Below are 17,649 nucleotides of genomic sequence, written 5' to 3'. Positions count from 1 at the left end.
CCACTCACTGTCAAGCTTTGGTACGAGGACAGTGGGACTCAACCATCCACTTTTTGACTCTTCTATCACCCCGAGTTCTAGCATCCTCTTCACCTCATTGGATATCACCTCTCTCTTCGGGCTTCTGGATTTCTACAAGGCTTGAGGTTCACCCTTATGTGCAGTTCTGTCAACATGTCATGCTCAACTACCTGCGTATGCCCCGGCAACTCTGAGAATAAGTCCTGGTTCCGCTGAAACAGCTCCTGACACTGTTGCCTCTGGGCCAAAGTCAGAGTCTCTGCAATTCTGACATCATCCATGGTGACTTTGGAACTGGCTCCATGACAAGGGGTGGCCGCGATTCTTGGTCTCTCCAGGGTTTTAGCAAGTTCACATGATAGACCTGGTGTGGCTTCCTTCATCCCGGCTGGTGTACCTTGTAGTTAACTTCGCCCAGTTTTTCCACCACCTTGTATGGGCCTTGCCACTTGGCTAGTAACTTGCTCTCCATGGTAGAGTTAAGCACTAGCACGCAGTCCCCTGGCTGAAACTGCCTTAGCCTCGCTGATCAGTTATACACCCTTGCCTGTGCCTCCTGTGCCTGGAGAAGATGCTCCTTCACAATAGGCATCACTTTCACCATTCTCTCCTGCAGCTAAGAGACATGCTCTATGATGGTCCGGTGTGATGTGACCTCAGCTTCCCACATTTCCTTGGCTTGTCCAGGAGCCCTCGTGGATGTCGACCATACAAAGATATTTCTTGTTCTATTACACATTGACTTTTAAAACTGTAACAAATATTTTATTATCACCTCATCAGGGAAATTCAAAATGATTTTCTGATCGTTTCTATAATGCTTGGGCATACACAGTAAAAACTGACAGGGCTATCTAATAATCTGTGCATCAAGCACAGCAGTCCTGGGGGCCTTTGTTAGGCCACCAGCTGGTAGTGTAACCCATATGCTCATTGGAACCCATTGGCTCTCCTTATATTTTTTATTTGATTGGAAATTCATTCTACAGCAAGAGAACAACATAACACAATTGCGGCACGCATTATACATGTGAAAGGAAGACCATATAGATCAGAATGGAAAAAAATTAATTAATTACTCTGCACATGTATATACTTGTAGTTTAGGACTTAAACTACAAGCAAGTGAACAAGCCTAAAAACTAAGCATAAAATAAGCTTCTGACATTCTCAAAATACCCCGAGTCCAGACCTGCAAGTGTTTAATATTACATGAATAGAAGAAAATTCACCCAACATCTAAAACTGAATTTTAGAGGTGTTTGCAGGAAACAAGGACAAATATCACTGAAGATTTCTTTGAAATACTGAAACCTAGAAAGGAAGCTATCAAAACGGGTAGACACATGAAATTCTTAAAATTTTATTTAGTTCCTCAAGCTGAAAGATGATCATTTTGATTGGAAAGAGATTGTATCTTTTACCTGTATAAATGCATAATGCAATCATGCAAGATTAAAAAGATTTACCGCATTTACTCATGTCTAAGCCAAGATTTTCAGCACATTTTTTGTGCTGAAAACGTCCCCCTCAGCTTATACATGAGTCAATGTCCAGAAAGCCGGTGGGAGAAGGGGAGCGGCGGAGCAGTGACAGAAGTCAGTGGGTGTGGCACAGTGACAGCTGCAGCAGCCGGCTTCTAGAAGATTTCATACTCACCTTCCTCACGCTGTCGCTGCATCTCAGTCCCTGCATCTCCATTGTTTCGGCGCCTGCAGCTCCCCTGTGATAAGCGATCATGTGGTACCGCTCATTAAGGTAATGAAAATGCATGCATCTCTACTCCCATAGGTGTGGAGCGCATGTTCATTACCTTAATGAGCGGTACCACATGACCGCTCAGCACAGGAGGGCTGCCGCACCAGGACAACGGAGATGCAGCAGCATGAAAGAATACACAGTCTGGGCTAATGGCTTAACCATGCTGCAGGCCTAAGCTGTCAATCTTAATGTGAGCATATGCCCCCAGCAAGCAGGAGTCAGGGGAGCAGTGCAGTCTTGAAGATTAACCTTTAGAACAACAATTTAATAGAATGAAATGGTAGTGTTACATCTCCTCATGGACCTGGCCCAGCAACATCTGCTTCTGTCACCAGGTACCCCCATATTCATTCTTGCATGCTGGTGATGGAGGACACATCCTGACTAGAGTTGAGCGAAACGAGTCGAAAAAATTCAAAAGTCGCCGACTTTTGGCAAAGTCGGGTTTCATGAAACGAAACCCAACCCTAGGATGAGGTTGGCCATGAGGTCAGCGACTTACGCGCCAAAGTCACATTTCAAAAGTTTGTTTTGCGCTCTTTTTCAGCCAATCAGGATCCACGGACACTGTGGGCAACGTGATGACATAGGCACGGGTCACCACCATCTTTCAGAAGGGCATGCAAGTGATTGGCTTGCTTTGGTGGGCGTCACAGGGGGTATAAAGGGGCGTGCACGCCAACCGCCATCTTACTTCTGCCGATCTTAGTATAGGGAGAGGTTGCTGCTGATTCTGTAGGGAGAGCGTTAGGCAGGGAAGAAGACAAAAAAACTGCTTCTGCTGCTAGCGATTTGGCCTGCACAACACACCAGTCACTGTGTGTGCAGTGCAAGGGGAGGCTATATAGTGGTGTATCAGTGGTGTTGGTTGTTGGGCTGCCTTCTAAGGCTGCCTGACATTCCTGCATTGCTGTTTACCCACTGCTCCGCAAACTGCTTTTTTAAAAGCAATCCCAATTTTTTTTTTTGTCCTGCTGAGAAGACAAAAAAACTGCTTCTGCTGCTAGCAATTTGGCCTGCACAACACACCAGTCACTGTGTGTGCAGTGCAAGGGGAGGCTATATAGTGGTGTATCAGTGGTGTTGGTTGTTGGGCTGCCTTCTAAGGCTTCCTGACATTCCTGCATTGCTGTTTACCCACTGCTCCGCATACTGCTTTTTTAAAAGCAATCCAATCTCCCTTATCCTCTAGTCACTTTTGTCACAGCTGTGCCATCGAGCCTGTCACATAGCGCTCAGATATTCATTGGGCCTCACACAATCCAAACGTGTCCAGTGTCCAAAAGTGTGTGCAGAGATTCAAAATCTCCCTTATCCTCTAGTCACTTTGGTCACAGCTGTGCCATTGAGCCTGTCACATAGCGCTCAGATATCAGTGGGCCTCACACAATCCAAAAGTGTCCATCCAGTGTCCAAAAGTGTGTGCAGAGATTCAAAATCTCCCTTATCCTCTAGTCACTTTTGTCACAGCTGTGCCATCGAGCCTGTCACATAGTGCTCAGATATTCATTGGGCCTCACACAATCCAAAAGTGTCCAGTGTCCAAAAGTGTGTGCAGAGATTCAAAATCTCCCTTATCCTCTAGTCACTTTTGTCACAGCTGTGCCATCGAGCCTGTCACATAGCGCTCAGATATTCATTGGGCCTCACACAATCCAAAAGTGTCCAGTGTCCAAAAGTGTGTGCAGAGATTCAAAATCTCCCTTATCCTCTAGTCACTTTTGTCACAGCTGTGCCATCGAGCCTGTCACATAGCGCTCAGATATTCATTGGGCCTCACACAATCCAAAAGTGTCCAGTGTCCAAAAGTGTGTGCAGAGATTCAAAATCTCCCTTATCCTCTAGTCACTTTTGTCACAGCTGTGCCATCGAGCCTGTCACATAGCGCTCAGATATTCATTGGGCCTCACACAATCCAAAAGTGTCCATCCAGTGTCCAAAAGTGTGTGCAGAGATTCAAAATCTCCCTTATCCCCTAGTCACTTTGGTCACAGCTGTGCCATCGAGCCTGTCACATAGCGCTCAGATATCAGTGGGCCTCACACAATCCAAAAGTGTCCATCCAGTGTCCAAAAGTGTGTGCAGAGATTCAAAATCTCCCTTATCCCCTAGTCACTTTGGTCACAGCTGTGCCATCGAGCCTGTCACATAGCGCTCAGATATTCATTGGGCCTCACACAATCCAAAAGTGTCCAGTGTCCAAAAGTGTGTGCAGAGATTCAAAATCTCCCTTATCCTCTAGTCACTTTTGTCACAGCTGTGCCATCGAGCCTGTCACATAGCGCTCAGATATTCATTGGGCCTCACACAATCCAAAAGTGTCCAGTGTCCAAAAGTGTGTGCAGAGATTCAAAATCTCCCTTATCCTCTAGTCACTTTTGTCACAGCTGTGCCATCGAGCCTGTCACATAGCGCTCAGATATTCATTGGGCCTCACACAATCCAAAAGTGTCCATCCAGTGTCCAAAAGTGTGTGCAGAGATTCAAAATCTCCCTTATCCTCTAGTCACTTTGGTCACAGCTGTGCCATCGAGCCTGTCACATAACGCTCAGATATCAGTGGGCCTCACACAATCCAAAAGTGTCCATCCAGTGTCCAAAAGTGTGTGCAGAGATTCAAAATCTCCCTTATCCTCTAGTCACTTTTGTCACAGCTGTGCCATCGAGCCTGTCACATAGCACTCAGATATCAGTGGGCCTCACACAATCCAAAAGTGTCCAGTGTCCAAAAGTGTCTGCAGAAATTCAAAATCTCCCCTGTCCTATAGACACCTTGTACCTTGTTTTACATTACTATATAGTTTGTTGGATTTTGTCTACATTTCTACCAAAAATGAGGAAGGCTGGTGGAAGAGGCCGTGGAATTGGGCGGGGGTTGGCAGCTGGTAATGATGGTGTTGGTGGTGGATCTGATGGTAGTGGCAAGAGCAAAATAGGACCGAATGCAGGAGGTGCTGACCCTGCGTCATCGTCTGGCTACATAAGGCCTCGAACGCTTAGTTTTCTAGGAGTTGGCAAACCGCTTTTAAAGCCAGAGCATCAGGAAAAAGTTTTGTCTTACATTGCTGACTCAGCCTCCAGCTCTATCGCCTCCTCTTCTTCAGTTCTAAAAAGTAAAAGCACTGAGTCGTTATTGGAGGCTCATGTTCATGAACCACACCTTTCCTTGTGTCCTTCACCCCAACCAAGATTGAAGGATGACGCAGGCCATACTACTGATTACTCAATGGAGCTGTTTTCACATACCATGCCTGGATTATCAAGTGAAATGGTGAATTACCCAGGCCAAGATGAATCTGACATGGAGTGCACTGATGCACAGCCGCTGATGGATGATTCTGCTGGTACATTCACTCAGAGCACTACATTGTCCTCGCAGTGTATAGAGCCAGATTCTGACCCTGATGAGACTCAGGTGCCCCTTCCCGCACACTATACCACCATACACGGTGACACAGAGGAAGGTGCACATGACATAGAAGAGGAGGTGATGGATGACCCAGTTGTTGACCCAGATTGGCATCCATTGGGGGAAGAGGGTGCTGCTTCCAATAGCTCAGATGAGGAGCATCCACAGCAGACATCGACATCGCAACAGCTGTTATCTGGCAGGCCCGGAGCACTCCAAAGACAGGTTCCAAACATCAAAAGAGTTGCTGGACAGCTTGTCCAGAGGGTCAAAAGATCACAGCGTGCTAGGCCGCAAAATGTCTGCCAAAGTAGGAAGAGTGCAGTGTGGCACTTTTTTGAACAAAATCCTCATGATCAGGACAAGGTTATCTGTAAGAAGTGCGCAAAGACCTTTAGCCGAGGGAAAAATCTGAAAAATTTGAATACCAGTTGCATGCTTAGACATTTAACCAGCATGCACTTGCAAGCGTGGACACAACACCAAACCTCAAGTGCCACATGTGCAACTGATCACAACGAAGGTAGTCAGCAACGCTACATTGTTTCCCCCACTGTAAGCCCACCGGTTAGCACAGCAGCAAATGTTGAGGTGTCGTTGCAAGACCACAGCAGTCAGGGAATCCCACTGTTATATCAACGAAAGACTGATTCTAGGCCATCAGAAAGAACACCAACTCCATCACCATCATCAACCCTCTCTCAGTCCGCCCTGTCCACCGCTACTTCCACCATATGCAGCTCTCAAGTCCAGCTCACCCTCCCAGACACTATGAGTAGGTCAAGAAAGTACTCAGTCTCTCATCCGCGTACACTGGGTTTGAACGCCCACATTGCCAAACTAATCTCGTTTGAGATGATGCCCTTTCGGTTGGTGGAAAGCACAGCTTTCCGCGAACTCATGGCCTATGCAGTACCACGCTATGACCTACCCAGTCGCCACTTCTTCTCTCGCAAAGCCATCCCAGCCCTCCACCATCATGTGAAAGACCGCATTGTCCATGCACTCAAGCAGTCAGTGAGCGGAAAGGTGCACCTCACAACTGATGCATGGTCCAGTCGGCATGGCCAGGGCCGTTACGTGTCCATCACTGCGCACTGGGTTAATGTGGTGGATGCAGGGTCCACAGGGGACAGCGGTGGTGGGACAGTGCTGCCTAGCCCACGGTATAGGAAACAGTTGGCTGTAGGCGTTCCACCCTCCTCCTCCTCCTCCTCCTCCAGAAGCGAAAGCTCGTCCACAGAGCGCAGTCATATGAGCACTCCATCTGCAGCTGCCACTGTTGCACACGATGTGTCCCCCTATCGAGCAGCTAGTGGAAAGCATCAGCAGGCTGTGTTGCAGATGATGTGTTTGGGCGACAGACACACCGCCGAGGTGCTGGCCGAGTACTTGAAGCGACAAACTGAGTCATGGCTGGGCAGTGTACATCTTGAGGCAGGCAAGGTAGTTAGTGATAACGGCCGTAATTTTGTGGCAGCCATAGCCCTTTCAAAACTCAGCCACATACCTTGCTTGGCTCACACCTTAAACCTGGTGGTGCAGTGCTTCCTCAAAAATTATCCGGAGTTAACAGCCCTGCTCCAGAAGGTGCGAAGACTGTGCGCGCACATCCGCCGGTCGCCTGTACACTCCGTTCGTATGCAGAAGCTGCAGCGATTGCTCCACCTTCCCAACCACCACCTCATTATCGACACTGCAACAAGGTGGAACTCCACCCTGCACATGGTGGAGCGGCTGTGCGAGCAGAGGCAGGCCATAATGCATTTGTGGGAGGATACACGGCCAGGCACTTTGAGAGCAGACATGGAGTTGACAGGTGTGCAGTGGTCGAAGCTGAAAGACCTTTGTAAAGTCCTTCAGTGTTTTGAGGAATGCACACGGCTGGTAAGCGCAGACGACGCCATCCTAAGCATGAGCATCCCACTTATGCGTCTGCTCATGCAAACTTTGACGCACCTTAAGGAGCAGGCGTCTGCAGCCAATGTTGATGAGGAGGAAGAGGAGGAGGGAATCCTTGATGACATTCAGCCATTGTCTGCTCAGGGACCTCTCCTGGACGAGGTGGAGGAAGAAGAGGAGGAGGAGGATGATGATGGGGATGATTACTTAGGGGAGGAGGATGCATCTCGTGGGGCAAGTGAAAATGTTGGCGTGGCAAGGTCTGGTACAGGGTTTGTGCGTGACTGGAGGGATGTGGATTTGCCAGAAAGTGCTCCTCCACCCAGCACTCGCAGTGCATCATTGACACCGGGAACATTGGCCCACATGTCAGATTATGCCTTGCGGATCCTAAAAAGGGACCCCCGCATTGCCAAAATGATGAACGATGATGACTACTGGTTGGCCAGCATCCTGGATCCACGCTATAAAGGCAAATTACAAAACATCATGCCACAGGAGAACCTTGACCTAATATTGGCTAATAAACAAGCAACTCTGGTAAATCGGCTGCTTGAGGCATTCCCAGCACACAGCAGCGGTGATGGTTCTCACACGAGCCGTACGGGCCGGGGGCAGCTTGGCAGAGGTGTTCATGGTGCACACAGCAGATGTGGCGTTGGAGACAGGGGTTTCATGACAATGTTGTGGACTGATTTTTCAAATACCGCTCACACAACTGGTAATACTGCATCGATGGAAAGTGACAGGAGACAGCAGTTGTCAACTATGGTTACAAACTACTTTTCCTCCCATATCGATGTTCTCCCACACAGGTCATTCCCCTTTGACTATTGGGCCGCTAAACTGGACACCTGGCCTGAATTGGCCCAATATGCCTTACAGGAGCTCGCTTGCCCAGCTGCAAGTGTGCTATCGGAAAGAGTCTTCAGTGCAGCTGGATCAATCCTGACAGAAAAAAGGACCCGTCTGTCAACCCAAAATGTGGATGATCTAACCTTCATTAAAATGAACCATGCATGGGTTTCCAAGGATTTTGTCCCACCTTCCCCTGATGACACATAGGGTGACAGAAAAATGGCTTGCCTTGGTCCACCTCTTCCTGGTACTTCACCTATTTCACCCTTTGCATCAGCTGAATGTCCAACATCAACATATGCCACTTTCTAAAACTCCCTAACTGTGCTGCCTCCCCCCCATGGCCGGGGTCACCACCTAGCGCACGACACCGTGCGAGTGCCGTTGCCCTGGACAGGTGGGTAGGCCGACTCTTGGGCGCGGGCACTGACACAAGGTCCCTCATAGTGCAATCAAGTGTCTCTGACGGTGGTGGTGCACACCCGCCGTCAGACACACCGCTGTACTATGAGGGGCCCAGTACCAGTACCGACGCCCACGAGTGGGCCCCCCTTGCTTGGGCAGGGCCCCAGCATTTGCAATCTTTACCTCTCCCTGCTCCTCCGCTGTGTAATCTTGGCCGTCAAATCCATACTGTGCCTGACACCGTCTGAGCCTGCCTCCTGATGTATAGACATATATTTTGAATGTGTACGCTATCCATACATGTTATCCGGGGATACGGTACCCTTTCTAACCTTTGTGCAATCACGTGCAATCCATACTGGGCCTAACACCGTCTGAGCCTGCCTCCTGAGACATATATTTTGAATGTGTACGCTATCCATACATGTTATCCGGGGAAACGGTACCCTTTCTAACCTTTGTGCAATCACGTGCAATCCATACTGGGCCTAACACCATCTGAGCCTGCCTCCTGAGACATATATTTTGAATGTGTACGCTATCCATACATGTTATCCGGGGATACGGTACCCTTTCTAACCTTTGTGCAATCACGTGCAATCCATACTGGGCCTAACACCGTCTGAGAATGATAGATGGGGCCCACCATACACTGGAACATTCCAAAGGTGGACATCAGACACTGGAGCAGCATTTACAGGGCCCATTATACACTAGAGCATTAGAAATGGGGCCCATTATGTTTGGAGCATTATTTGGGCCCATAAGACAGTAGAGCTTCATCCATGGGGACCAACATATACTGTAGCATTATGTGGAGCTCATCATATACTGTTTCAAACATTATATGGGACCAATGATTCTGTATGGAGAAATAGATGGGCCTCGTCATGAGATGTAAAAAGTGAGGTATTTTTCATTGTACTATACCGCTATTTCTCTGCCGTATCGGAGCATGATGAGTTGTGGTATGTGTTAAAGGGGCGCTCTTTCGCCCAGGGCACATGAAAACCTGGAGCCAGCCCTCCCCCCCACAGTCTGAAGCCAAATAACCCCCATTTTTCAGTGCGTAACTTGTATTATGAAGTTAATTAAAGTTGACAAGCTTAAGTAAGAAGAATTGATGCTTTTGGCATTCAAATGGGCACTGTTGGTGTGTTTCCTGTCCTCCTCTCACTGCCGACTTTTATTCCCCATTGACTTACATTGGGTTTCGTGTTTCGGGACGACCCCGACTTTTCCCTATAATCGGACGATCTTGCTCGACCCGACTTTTGGAAAAGTCGGGTTTCACGAAACGAAACGCGACCCTAAAAAACCAAAAGTCGCTCAACTCTAATCCTGACTATTAGCTCAGATCGGTCTAGATTTTGTACAACCAGATATACAGGCCTGGATTTCTTTGTGATCTGCTAAGTGGCGTAGCTTGAACAAAGTCTGTTTGTGTAAGCTCTAATAAGGACTTCTAGGTTTCCGTGTACACTTCCCCCTTAAAGGTAGATTCTCAACTTTGGTATAAAGCCAGAGTTAAACAACAAGCTGATATCATATTCATCTTTTCAATGGGATAATAAAAACAGAGTGGCAACACTTTATTCAACCACCAACAGACAATAACATATATAACAGTCCCAGCAAAATACCCAAGATGATGTAAAATAAAAGTCTCACCCTTCCTCTGGTTCACCAGGTTCTGGTTCACCAGGATTACAGCAGCTGTGACTTTGGGGCTTCCAGGGCCGACTACTCCCACCCAGAGAGAAGTTAATGACAAGGTTAAGAAGCTGACAGTCTATTGAGGCATGTGGCCACGTGACCGGATGGTCCCAACCTGGTTTCCCCAAATGTCTACTGATAAAGGGCATGGAGTATCTTGGTTATATGGAAAGAATGCAAGAATTAAATTTATTTTGTCTTGAGAAGAGATGTCTAAAGGGGCACATGTTTAACTTGTACAAGTATATAAATGGTCATATAAAAATTTTTAATGAGGAGAAATAAAGGTTCAATCTGCAGAGGAGATAGGTCTTTTTTTACCATAAGAACAATTCATTAGTGGAATAGTCTACTTATGGTCACAGTTGGAACTGTTGATGGTAGAAAAAAAATTTAGATGCTTTTTCGATATAAATAACATAAATGCTTAGGTAGATGTGTAAGGTTCTTTTCTGAATGATTGGTCCAGTGGATTGACTTTGGAATCAGGAGGGAATGATTAGCTCTTTTGGGCTGACTGGATCATGTATTGCAGTTTTGCATGTGGCTCTTTCATTTGTCCTTTCCCATTTCTCAATTGAATTTGATGGACATTTTTCTTTTTTAAACATATTAAGTATGTAATTACATAATTAATAATAGTAGCAATAACTAATAATTGATGGAAAAGATTATAATATAGTGAAGCATTATTGCCATGCACATGCTTACTTGATTTTTGTCTGTTTGGTGACAATTATTTTTATGTGTATATTCAAAATATGTAGGTAAGGAAGTAGGCAATGATATATATTGTTTGTAAGAACACCTTATATTTTTTAATACAAATGAAAAATAATGATAAAAATGTCATCTAGAATGCAAAATATTTGCACAAAAAGTAGATGCTGTAAACAGACAATTCTATGAGGGCAAATTAGATGAATATAAGAATTATATTGAGGAAATAAAATAATGCACTTTTCAGAAAGTAAAATGTTTTCTAATAGTTTTTATTTAGAAATATCACATATACTCTATATCATGTATATTTTATATGAATTAAGGCTATTTATACCTCATGGTTAAGTCGAGTGATCTCCTGTTTGGTTTCTTCAGCAGTTATAAAAAGGATTGCTGGGTTGAAATCTGAAAAGTCTGCAAAAAAATAGAAAACAAACAGCAATTGTAAAATGTCCACTATTAGTTCATTGCAATGATCTGAATATTAACCTTTCAATCCTCTGCAATAACAGAATTAGTATAGAATATAGTTGACAAATGGAACATAACATTGGGGACATATCCCACCACTTTTGAGCAGCAGACTCTCCATCTTTTTTGAGAATATCCTAATATGCTGAGAGTCATGACATACTGTATGTTAAGGTACTGTGTAGAAATCAGCAGATAGTATCAGATGGTGTCAATTTTGCTCTTTCAAACTGGAAGGATGAAGCCTTTCAGAACGGTTAAGAGCTTGAAAAAAAATGAAATGTCTCTGAAGTTTTGCAATATGTCTGTTGATCTACACAAGGTCAGGATTAACAGATGTTTAACTTCTATGCAGAAAGTATATATTAAGTTTGAAAGGAAAATTTAAAAAAAGCACCCAGAGATTATATAGATGTAAAGAATATCATTTATGGAAATGGAAATACGATGATACTTATACATTGTTTTGAAAACTAAGCTGCACCTCTCTCCTTCCTACTTTCTTTTTCATATTTTGCACTCGTTTTTAAAATCTGAAAAGTATCTAAACGGAGCGGACAAGAAGCGGAAGATAACTAGAAGATGCTGAATGGTGAAGAAGATTCCCATAGCAATTAAAACAAATCATGCAATGTATTTGGTTGAGCTAATGAATACTGATTTATCTATGCTTGAACCAAAAAGGTAATTAATTGACAATTCAACAAAAAATATAAGCATCATAAACAGCAAATAAATAAATAATGCATATTGTATAGTTTTTTGTTCTTCTTTTCCGTAACCTTTAAGCTGGTCCTACATGTCGACTTTGTAGAGTGACCAAAGTTTTCTAGGCGTTGCTGCTACATTGCGATCCCGAATGGACTGCGATTGTGAAAAGCAAGAAGTCCAACTGAGCTGAATTATTTGTCACTTGCTTGTCGTAATATCCTTCTGGGCACAATGCAACTCCACTCACCTGTATTGATGTAGCAGCAACATCTTGTGAACTTTGGTTGTGTGACAGATATTATGCACAAAGTTGCTTCGTAGACTTTATCATATGAACATTTCTGCTACTCTGGAACTTTCGATCATTTTTCCCTAATAGCTGTTTATGAATATGTCCTGTGTTAATTTAGGAAAAAGCTAGGACTACTGTCGGAAATTTGCAAGAAAAAAGAGGACCCAATTAAAAATAATAGGTTTTCTCTATATCCTTTTTTCTCAAAACGTGACATTTTATGTTTTTATTTCCATGACTAAAGTCTACAGTCCAATAATAGTTTCTTTTCATGGTATTAGAGCTATGCCCAAAGGCACTGGGTATAGTTACAATAAGCATTAAACCGGTGAACATGGGAAATATAGCAAATTAGCAAAATAATTATATTTTTGTGTAAACGCAACAAGAAAAAGTAGGATATCTGTATTTATCGAAGCAAACTGAAGATTAAATAACTACTTCAATTATTTTCAGCTTGTGGACAGATGTAAACATACTGGCAGTAGCTATACAATTACAGGAACATATCAGCAATAAGAAAGACACAGCGGGAAAGATCACACTGCAGTACAGGAGCTGCTTTCCCGCAGTTGAGTTAATGAACATGTTATTGGGAGGGATTGGGCACTGTATTATATTGCTGCAATATACGTGTTCTTGTGAGCCACTTTATAGCACAACATTTAATAGTGTAACATGTTTTCCCAACAACATAAACACTAGAGGAACGCTGCTCTTTTCCTGTCACCGCTACCGGACGTATATTGTTAGAGGTGACAATTTATGGCAGCTTACACTGACCTAAAAAAAGCTTTTCTGTATCTGTTAGGAGGCTTCTCATAACACCCTTTATTCACATACTATTGCCACAATATACCATATAGCTGAATTGTGGCTCATAGTTGAAAAGAGAGAAAGCTTTTGTGATTAAGAAAATTGAATATTTTCTGGGGGATATCTGATAACAAAAGAAATACTTGAAAATTGCTCATAGATACCATATACAGTACATTTATGATACTTCACCATATCTGCTTGACTGCCATTCCTTACAACTCCTGATCACTATAAATGTGCAAAAGTAGACATATAGCATTTAGAGGCCCTCTAGCTTAATGATTATTAATTTAAAAAAAAAATCAACACAGAACTTTATATCTACCATATTTCATGAAATTATATCTTTGACATTAAAGGTAAATTTGAAACTGTAAATTCTGGAATTTCTCCATGCACCTAATGAAATTATTTTGCACCCTATAAATAATGATTGGTGGAGTTAGCTATTGCCTATGGAAAAGGAATTTATAAAATAACCCTCATTAATCTTGCTTCCTTCACTTAATTACAAAGCTGGTCCTGGCCGCTTAATGGATGGTATATGTAGCACACAAAGTTACTGGTAGCTGAATTACAAGTTACTGGAAAATCAATTACATGTCGCTAATCTATTTATCTAATAGTGTAATTTTATCTCAAGTATTTCAGAGATATGTAATGATATACCAAGTGATATTTTCCCTGGTGTCGTAAAATTATTCTTCGTGATAAATTTGGGTCAATGAGCTGTCATACAAAATTACCAGTAAATGTACTTTTAAAGTGTATATCAGTGTAGAATGAAATCTTCTCTGGAACAGAAGTGAAAATACAATGAGAAACCTTATTGAGATGCATATACAGTAAGTTCACATCATGCGGTATAAATATTTAACAAAAGTTGAATTTTGGTTTGTAAGAAAAATATCAGTCTATCATAGGCTAGGTGCAGACAACCATGTATTCTCTCATCCAATATGGTCGATTATGCAAAGTGCAGGTTCCATGGTTTCCACGGACTCATTGACTTGCATGGCTGAGTGCGATCTGAACATCGGATAAAACTCGGGCATGGTACGATTGTTTCCTCACGGTACGATTGCTTTCCAAGCACAATCCAAAGTTTTGCCAGATCATGTTTAGGCTGAAAATACGGCCATGGGCACAAACCCATAGAAGAAATGGTCAATGCGGCACCAAATGTTGAACTGATCTTGTTCCTGACATTGGTATTTTCTGACTATAATCTGTGTAATATTGTAAAAGTTGCTGTGTTTTTCACAGACCCATAGAAATGGAAATGTCCCTGTGTGGTTCACATGATCATATGGTCTATGAGAACACACGGACATGTGAAGATCACTATAGGTTATATTGGGTATGTGTGTCATCCGTGAAAAAAACGGACACCACACGTAGTGCAAACATGGACATGTGAACGCAATCTTACGTGGTGTGTAAGGCCACATACAATACCAGATTGTTCTTTATGTACTACAGAATTCATAACATAAGTATTGGAAGCAGAGAAGAGAAGAAAAATGGATATCTTTAGCTTACCTGAAGTCATGCAACTGGATTCTTCTGAGTTGTAGAAATGTAATTGAAAAAAATGGAACAAATTATTATTACTATATTATTACATTTACAGCATCTCTTTTGCCCTATAATCTAATTAACATTATCACACTTTCCCTTAAAATATAATTTATGCATTAATATGGTTAAATGACTACACTCAAATAAACTTTTTATATGATTTCATCTTATTTTCTGTTAATTATGACATGTACGGTACCTGCAACAGCTTGATTCTTTCGTGCTTGTTGTCTCAGCTGATAAGCTTCAAAATCAAATGCTTGACCCATTTCGATGCCTTTATCATCTTCGATCCCATCAACAACCCTGTTAATAGAAAATAATATTGTCATGCTTAACATTGAATTCATCTATAATTACTTTACTTTAAACCCTTAAGGACCTGGCGTTTTTCCATTTTTGTGCTTTCATTTTTCATCCACTTTTTCCAAGAGCCATATATTTTGTTTAGTTTTCTATTGACATAGACTATGAGGGCTTGTTTTTTGTGAGAGGAGTTGTAGATTTGAATGACACCATCCATTTAACTACTGTATATAATGTATTGAAAACAGGGAAAAAATTCCAAATGGAATGAATTGTTGAAAAGCCCGCAATTGCACTATATTCTGGGACCCATAACTATTTTATTCTTTTGTTAAAGGAGCTTTGTAAAGTCTTGTTTTTTTGCATATCAACCTCACATATCATTATAGCATTAAAGTGAGTGTTATTAAAATGTAACCTTTAATGTTAATTCTTTCAAAATAAATAGCTCAGATCCCAAATTGCTTAAACTATCAAGGTATGAAAATAGCACAAACTGGGGAAATTAGATGTCTAACTATAGACAAGAAAAGTGGTAGTATATGTAGATTAGAACCATTGACTGACAGTGGTCAATCCTGAAGAAGTGTGGATGAAACGCGCGTTGAGGTGGAGGGACATGGCCCTGACTCCACAAACCTAGTAAGAACACATTCAGACTTTTAATGTCTGCAATAATACTTTTGCTAGTTGTGTCTTTACTGCCTTTTCTTAAGGGATTTGCTGCACCAACACTCAGGGCATTCTATAGGAAATTTTAATAGCCAAGTTTTGTTCCATATGAGACTTAGATATACAGCGCTTGCTTGTTTCAGTATAAGGCACTTTATACATATTGCATGATTTTGCCTCTAGCATTAATCTTTACTAACAGACTGCTCCTGTCTATTCTTTTTACAGATTTATTTATCCACAGCAATATATTGTACTCAGCAGTGTGTGTTTAACCCCTTTACCCCCAAGGGTGATTTGCACGTTCATGACTGGGCCAATTTTTACAATTCTGACCACTGTCCCTTTATGAGGTAATAATTCTGGAACGCTTCCATGGATCCCAATGATTCTGACATTGTTTTCTCATGACATATTGTACTTCATGTTAGTGGTAAAATTTCATTCATATAACTTGCGTTTATTTGTGAAAAAAATGGAAATTTGGTGAAAATTTTGAAAATTTCACAATTTTCCAACTTTGAATTTTTATGCCCTTAAATCATAGAGATATGGCACACAAAAAACACATGTTTACTTTACATCAGCACAGCTTTGGAAACAATTTTTTTTGTTACGAAGTTATAAGGGTTAAAAGATTTCTCATTTTTACAACACCTTTTTTTTAGGGACCACATCACATTTGAAGTCACTTTGAGGGGTCTATATGATAGAAAATACCCAAAAGTGACACCATTCTAAAAACTGCACCCTGCAAGGTGCTCAAAACCACATTCAAGAAGTTTATTAACCCTTCATGTGCTACACAGTAATTTTTTGAATGTTTAAAAAAAATGAACATTTAACTTTTTTTCACAAATTTTTTTATTTTACCAAGGATAACAGGAGAAATTGGACTGCAGAAGTTATTGTGCAATTTTTCCTGTGTACGCTGATACCTGATATGTGGGGGAACCACTGTTTCGGCGCATGACAGAGCTCGGAAGGGAAAGAGAGCCATTTTACTTTTTCAATGCAAAAATTGGCTGGAATAGAGATCAGACGCCATGTCACGTTTGAAGAGCCCCTGATGTGCCTAAACAGTGGAAACCCCCCAAGGACCCCATTTTGGAAACTAGACCCCCCAAGTAACTTATCTAGATATGTGGTGAGAACTTTGAACCCCCAAGGGCTTCACAGAAGTTTATAACGTACAGCCGTACAATTACAAAATCATATTTTTTAAAATTGATCTTTTCACCCCCAATTTTTATTTCCCCAAGGGTAACAGGACACCAAAAGTTATTGTCTAATTTGTCCTGAGTACGCTGATACCCCACATGTGGGGGTAAACCACTATTTGGGCGCATGGCAGAGCTCAGAAGGGAAGTAGCGCCATTTGACTTTTTTGGCTTAAATTGAGATCAGACGCCATGTCGCGTTTGGAAAGCCCCTGATGTACCTAAACAGTGGAATCCCCGCAAAAATTACACCATTTTGGAAACTAGACCCCCCCAAGGAGATTATCTAGATGTGTGGTGAGAACTTTGAACCCCCAAGGGCTTCACAGAATTTTATAATGTACAGCCGTAAAATTAAAAAATCTTATTTTTTCCACAAAGCGCCGCTGAGATGTATTATCCTGTCCCCGGTCATACGGGCCCGGGTACCATGGACGGGATAATATGGTACGTCTGATGTCAGAAAGGGGTTAAAGGAGTCTGTAGCCTGAAGTGTCTCTCACACTTGGGGTCACTATTTTTGCTTTTATCTCAGTTTTTGCATCTAAAAATAATTAATAAAATGTAATCTATTTATAAATCATTTTTTGATTTGTGCTTTTTCTGTTCACTCCCTCTTGGCACTGCATTTATAGTGTAACGGATGGGATACATAAATGCTATAGCACTGTAGACTACTGTGAAACTGACAAATGTCTATGAAACCCAGGCACATACAGGATTTCATAGGAAATCTTACATGGTAGACATGGGAGTGTTCAGAAGGCTCCTGGCTATCATAT

The 17,649-nt window shown here is 42.4% G+C and overlaps 1 protein-coding gene across 1 annotated transcript in view; it reads right to left on the bottom strand.

The window, feature by feature from the left end:
* KCNH8 (potassium voltage-gated channel subfamily H member 8) overlaps positions 1-17,649 on the bottom strand; it is a 534,349-nt gene that overhangs the window by 29,754 nt on the left and 486,946 nt on the right. The window contains 3 exon segments of the mRNA XM_073568115.1: positions 11,130-11,209; positions 14,631-14,654; positions 14,869-14,975. Of these exon segments, the coding sequence (XP_073424216.1) occupies positions 11,130-11,209; positions 14,631-14,654; positions 14,869-14,975 (211 nt within the window).

The sequence above is a fragment of the Dendrobates tinctorius genome, unplaced genomic scaffold, assembly GCF_039654945.1.
Source record: "Dendrobates tinctorius isolate UK_male_01 unplaced genomic scaffold, ASM3965494v1 ptg000005l, whole genome shotgun sequence".
NCBI lineage: Eukaryota > Metazoa > Chordata > Amphibia > Anura > Dendrobatidae > Dendrobates > Dendrobates tinctorius.
Note: the sequence above shows the minus strand (reverse complement) of the source record. Positions and strands in the feature narration are given on the sequence as shown.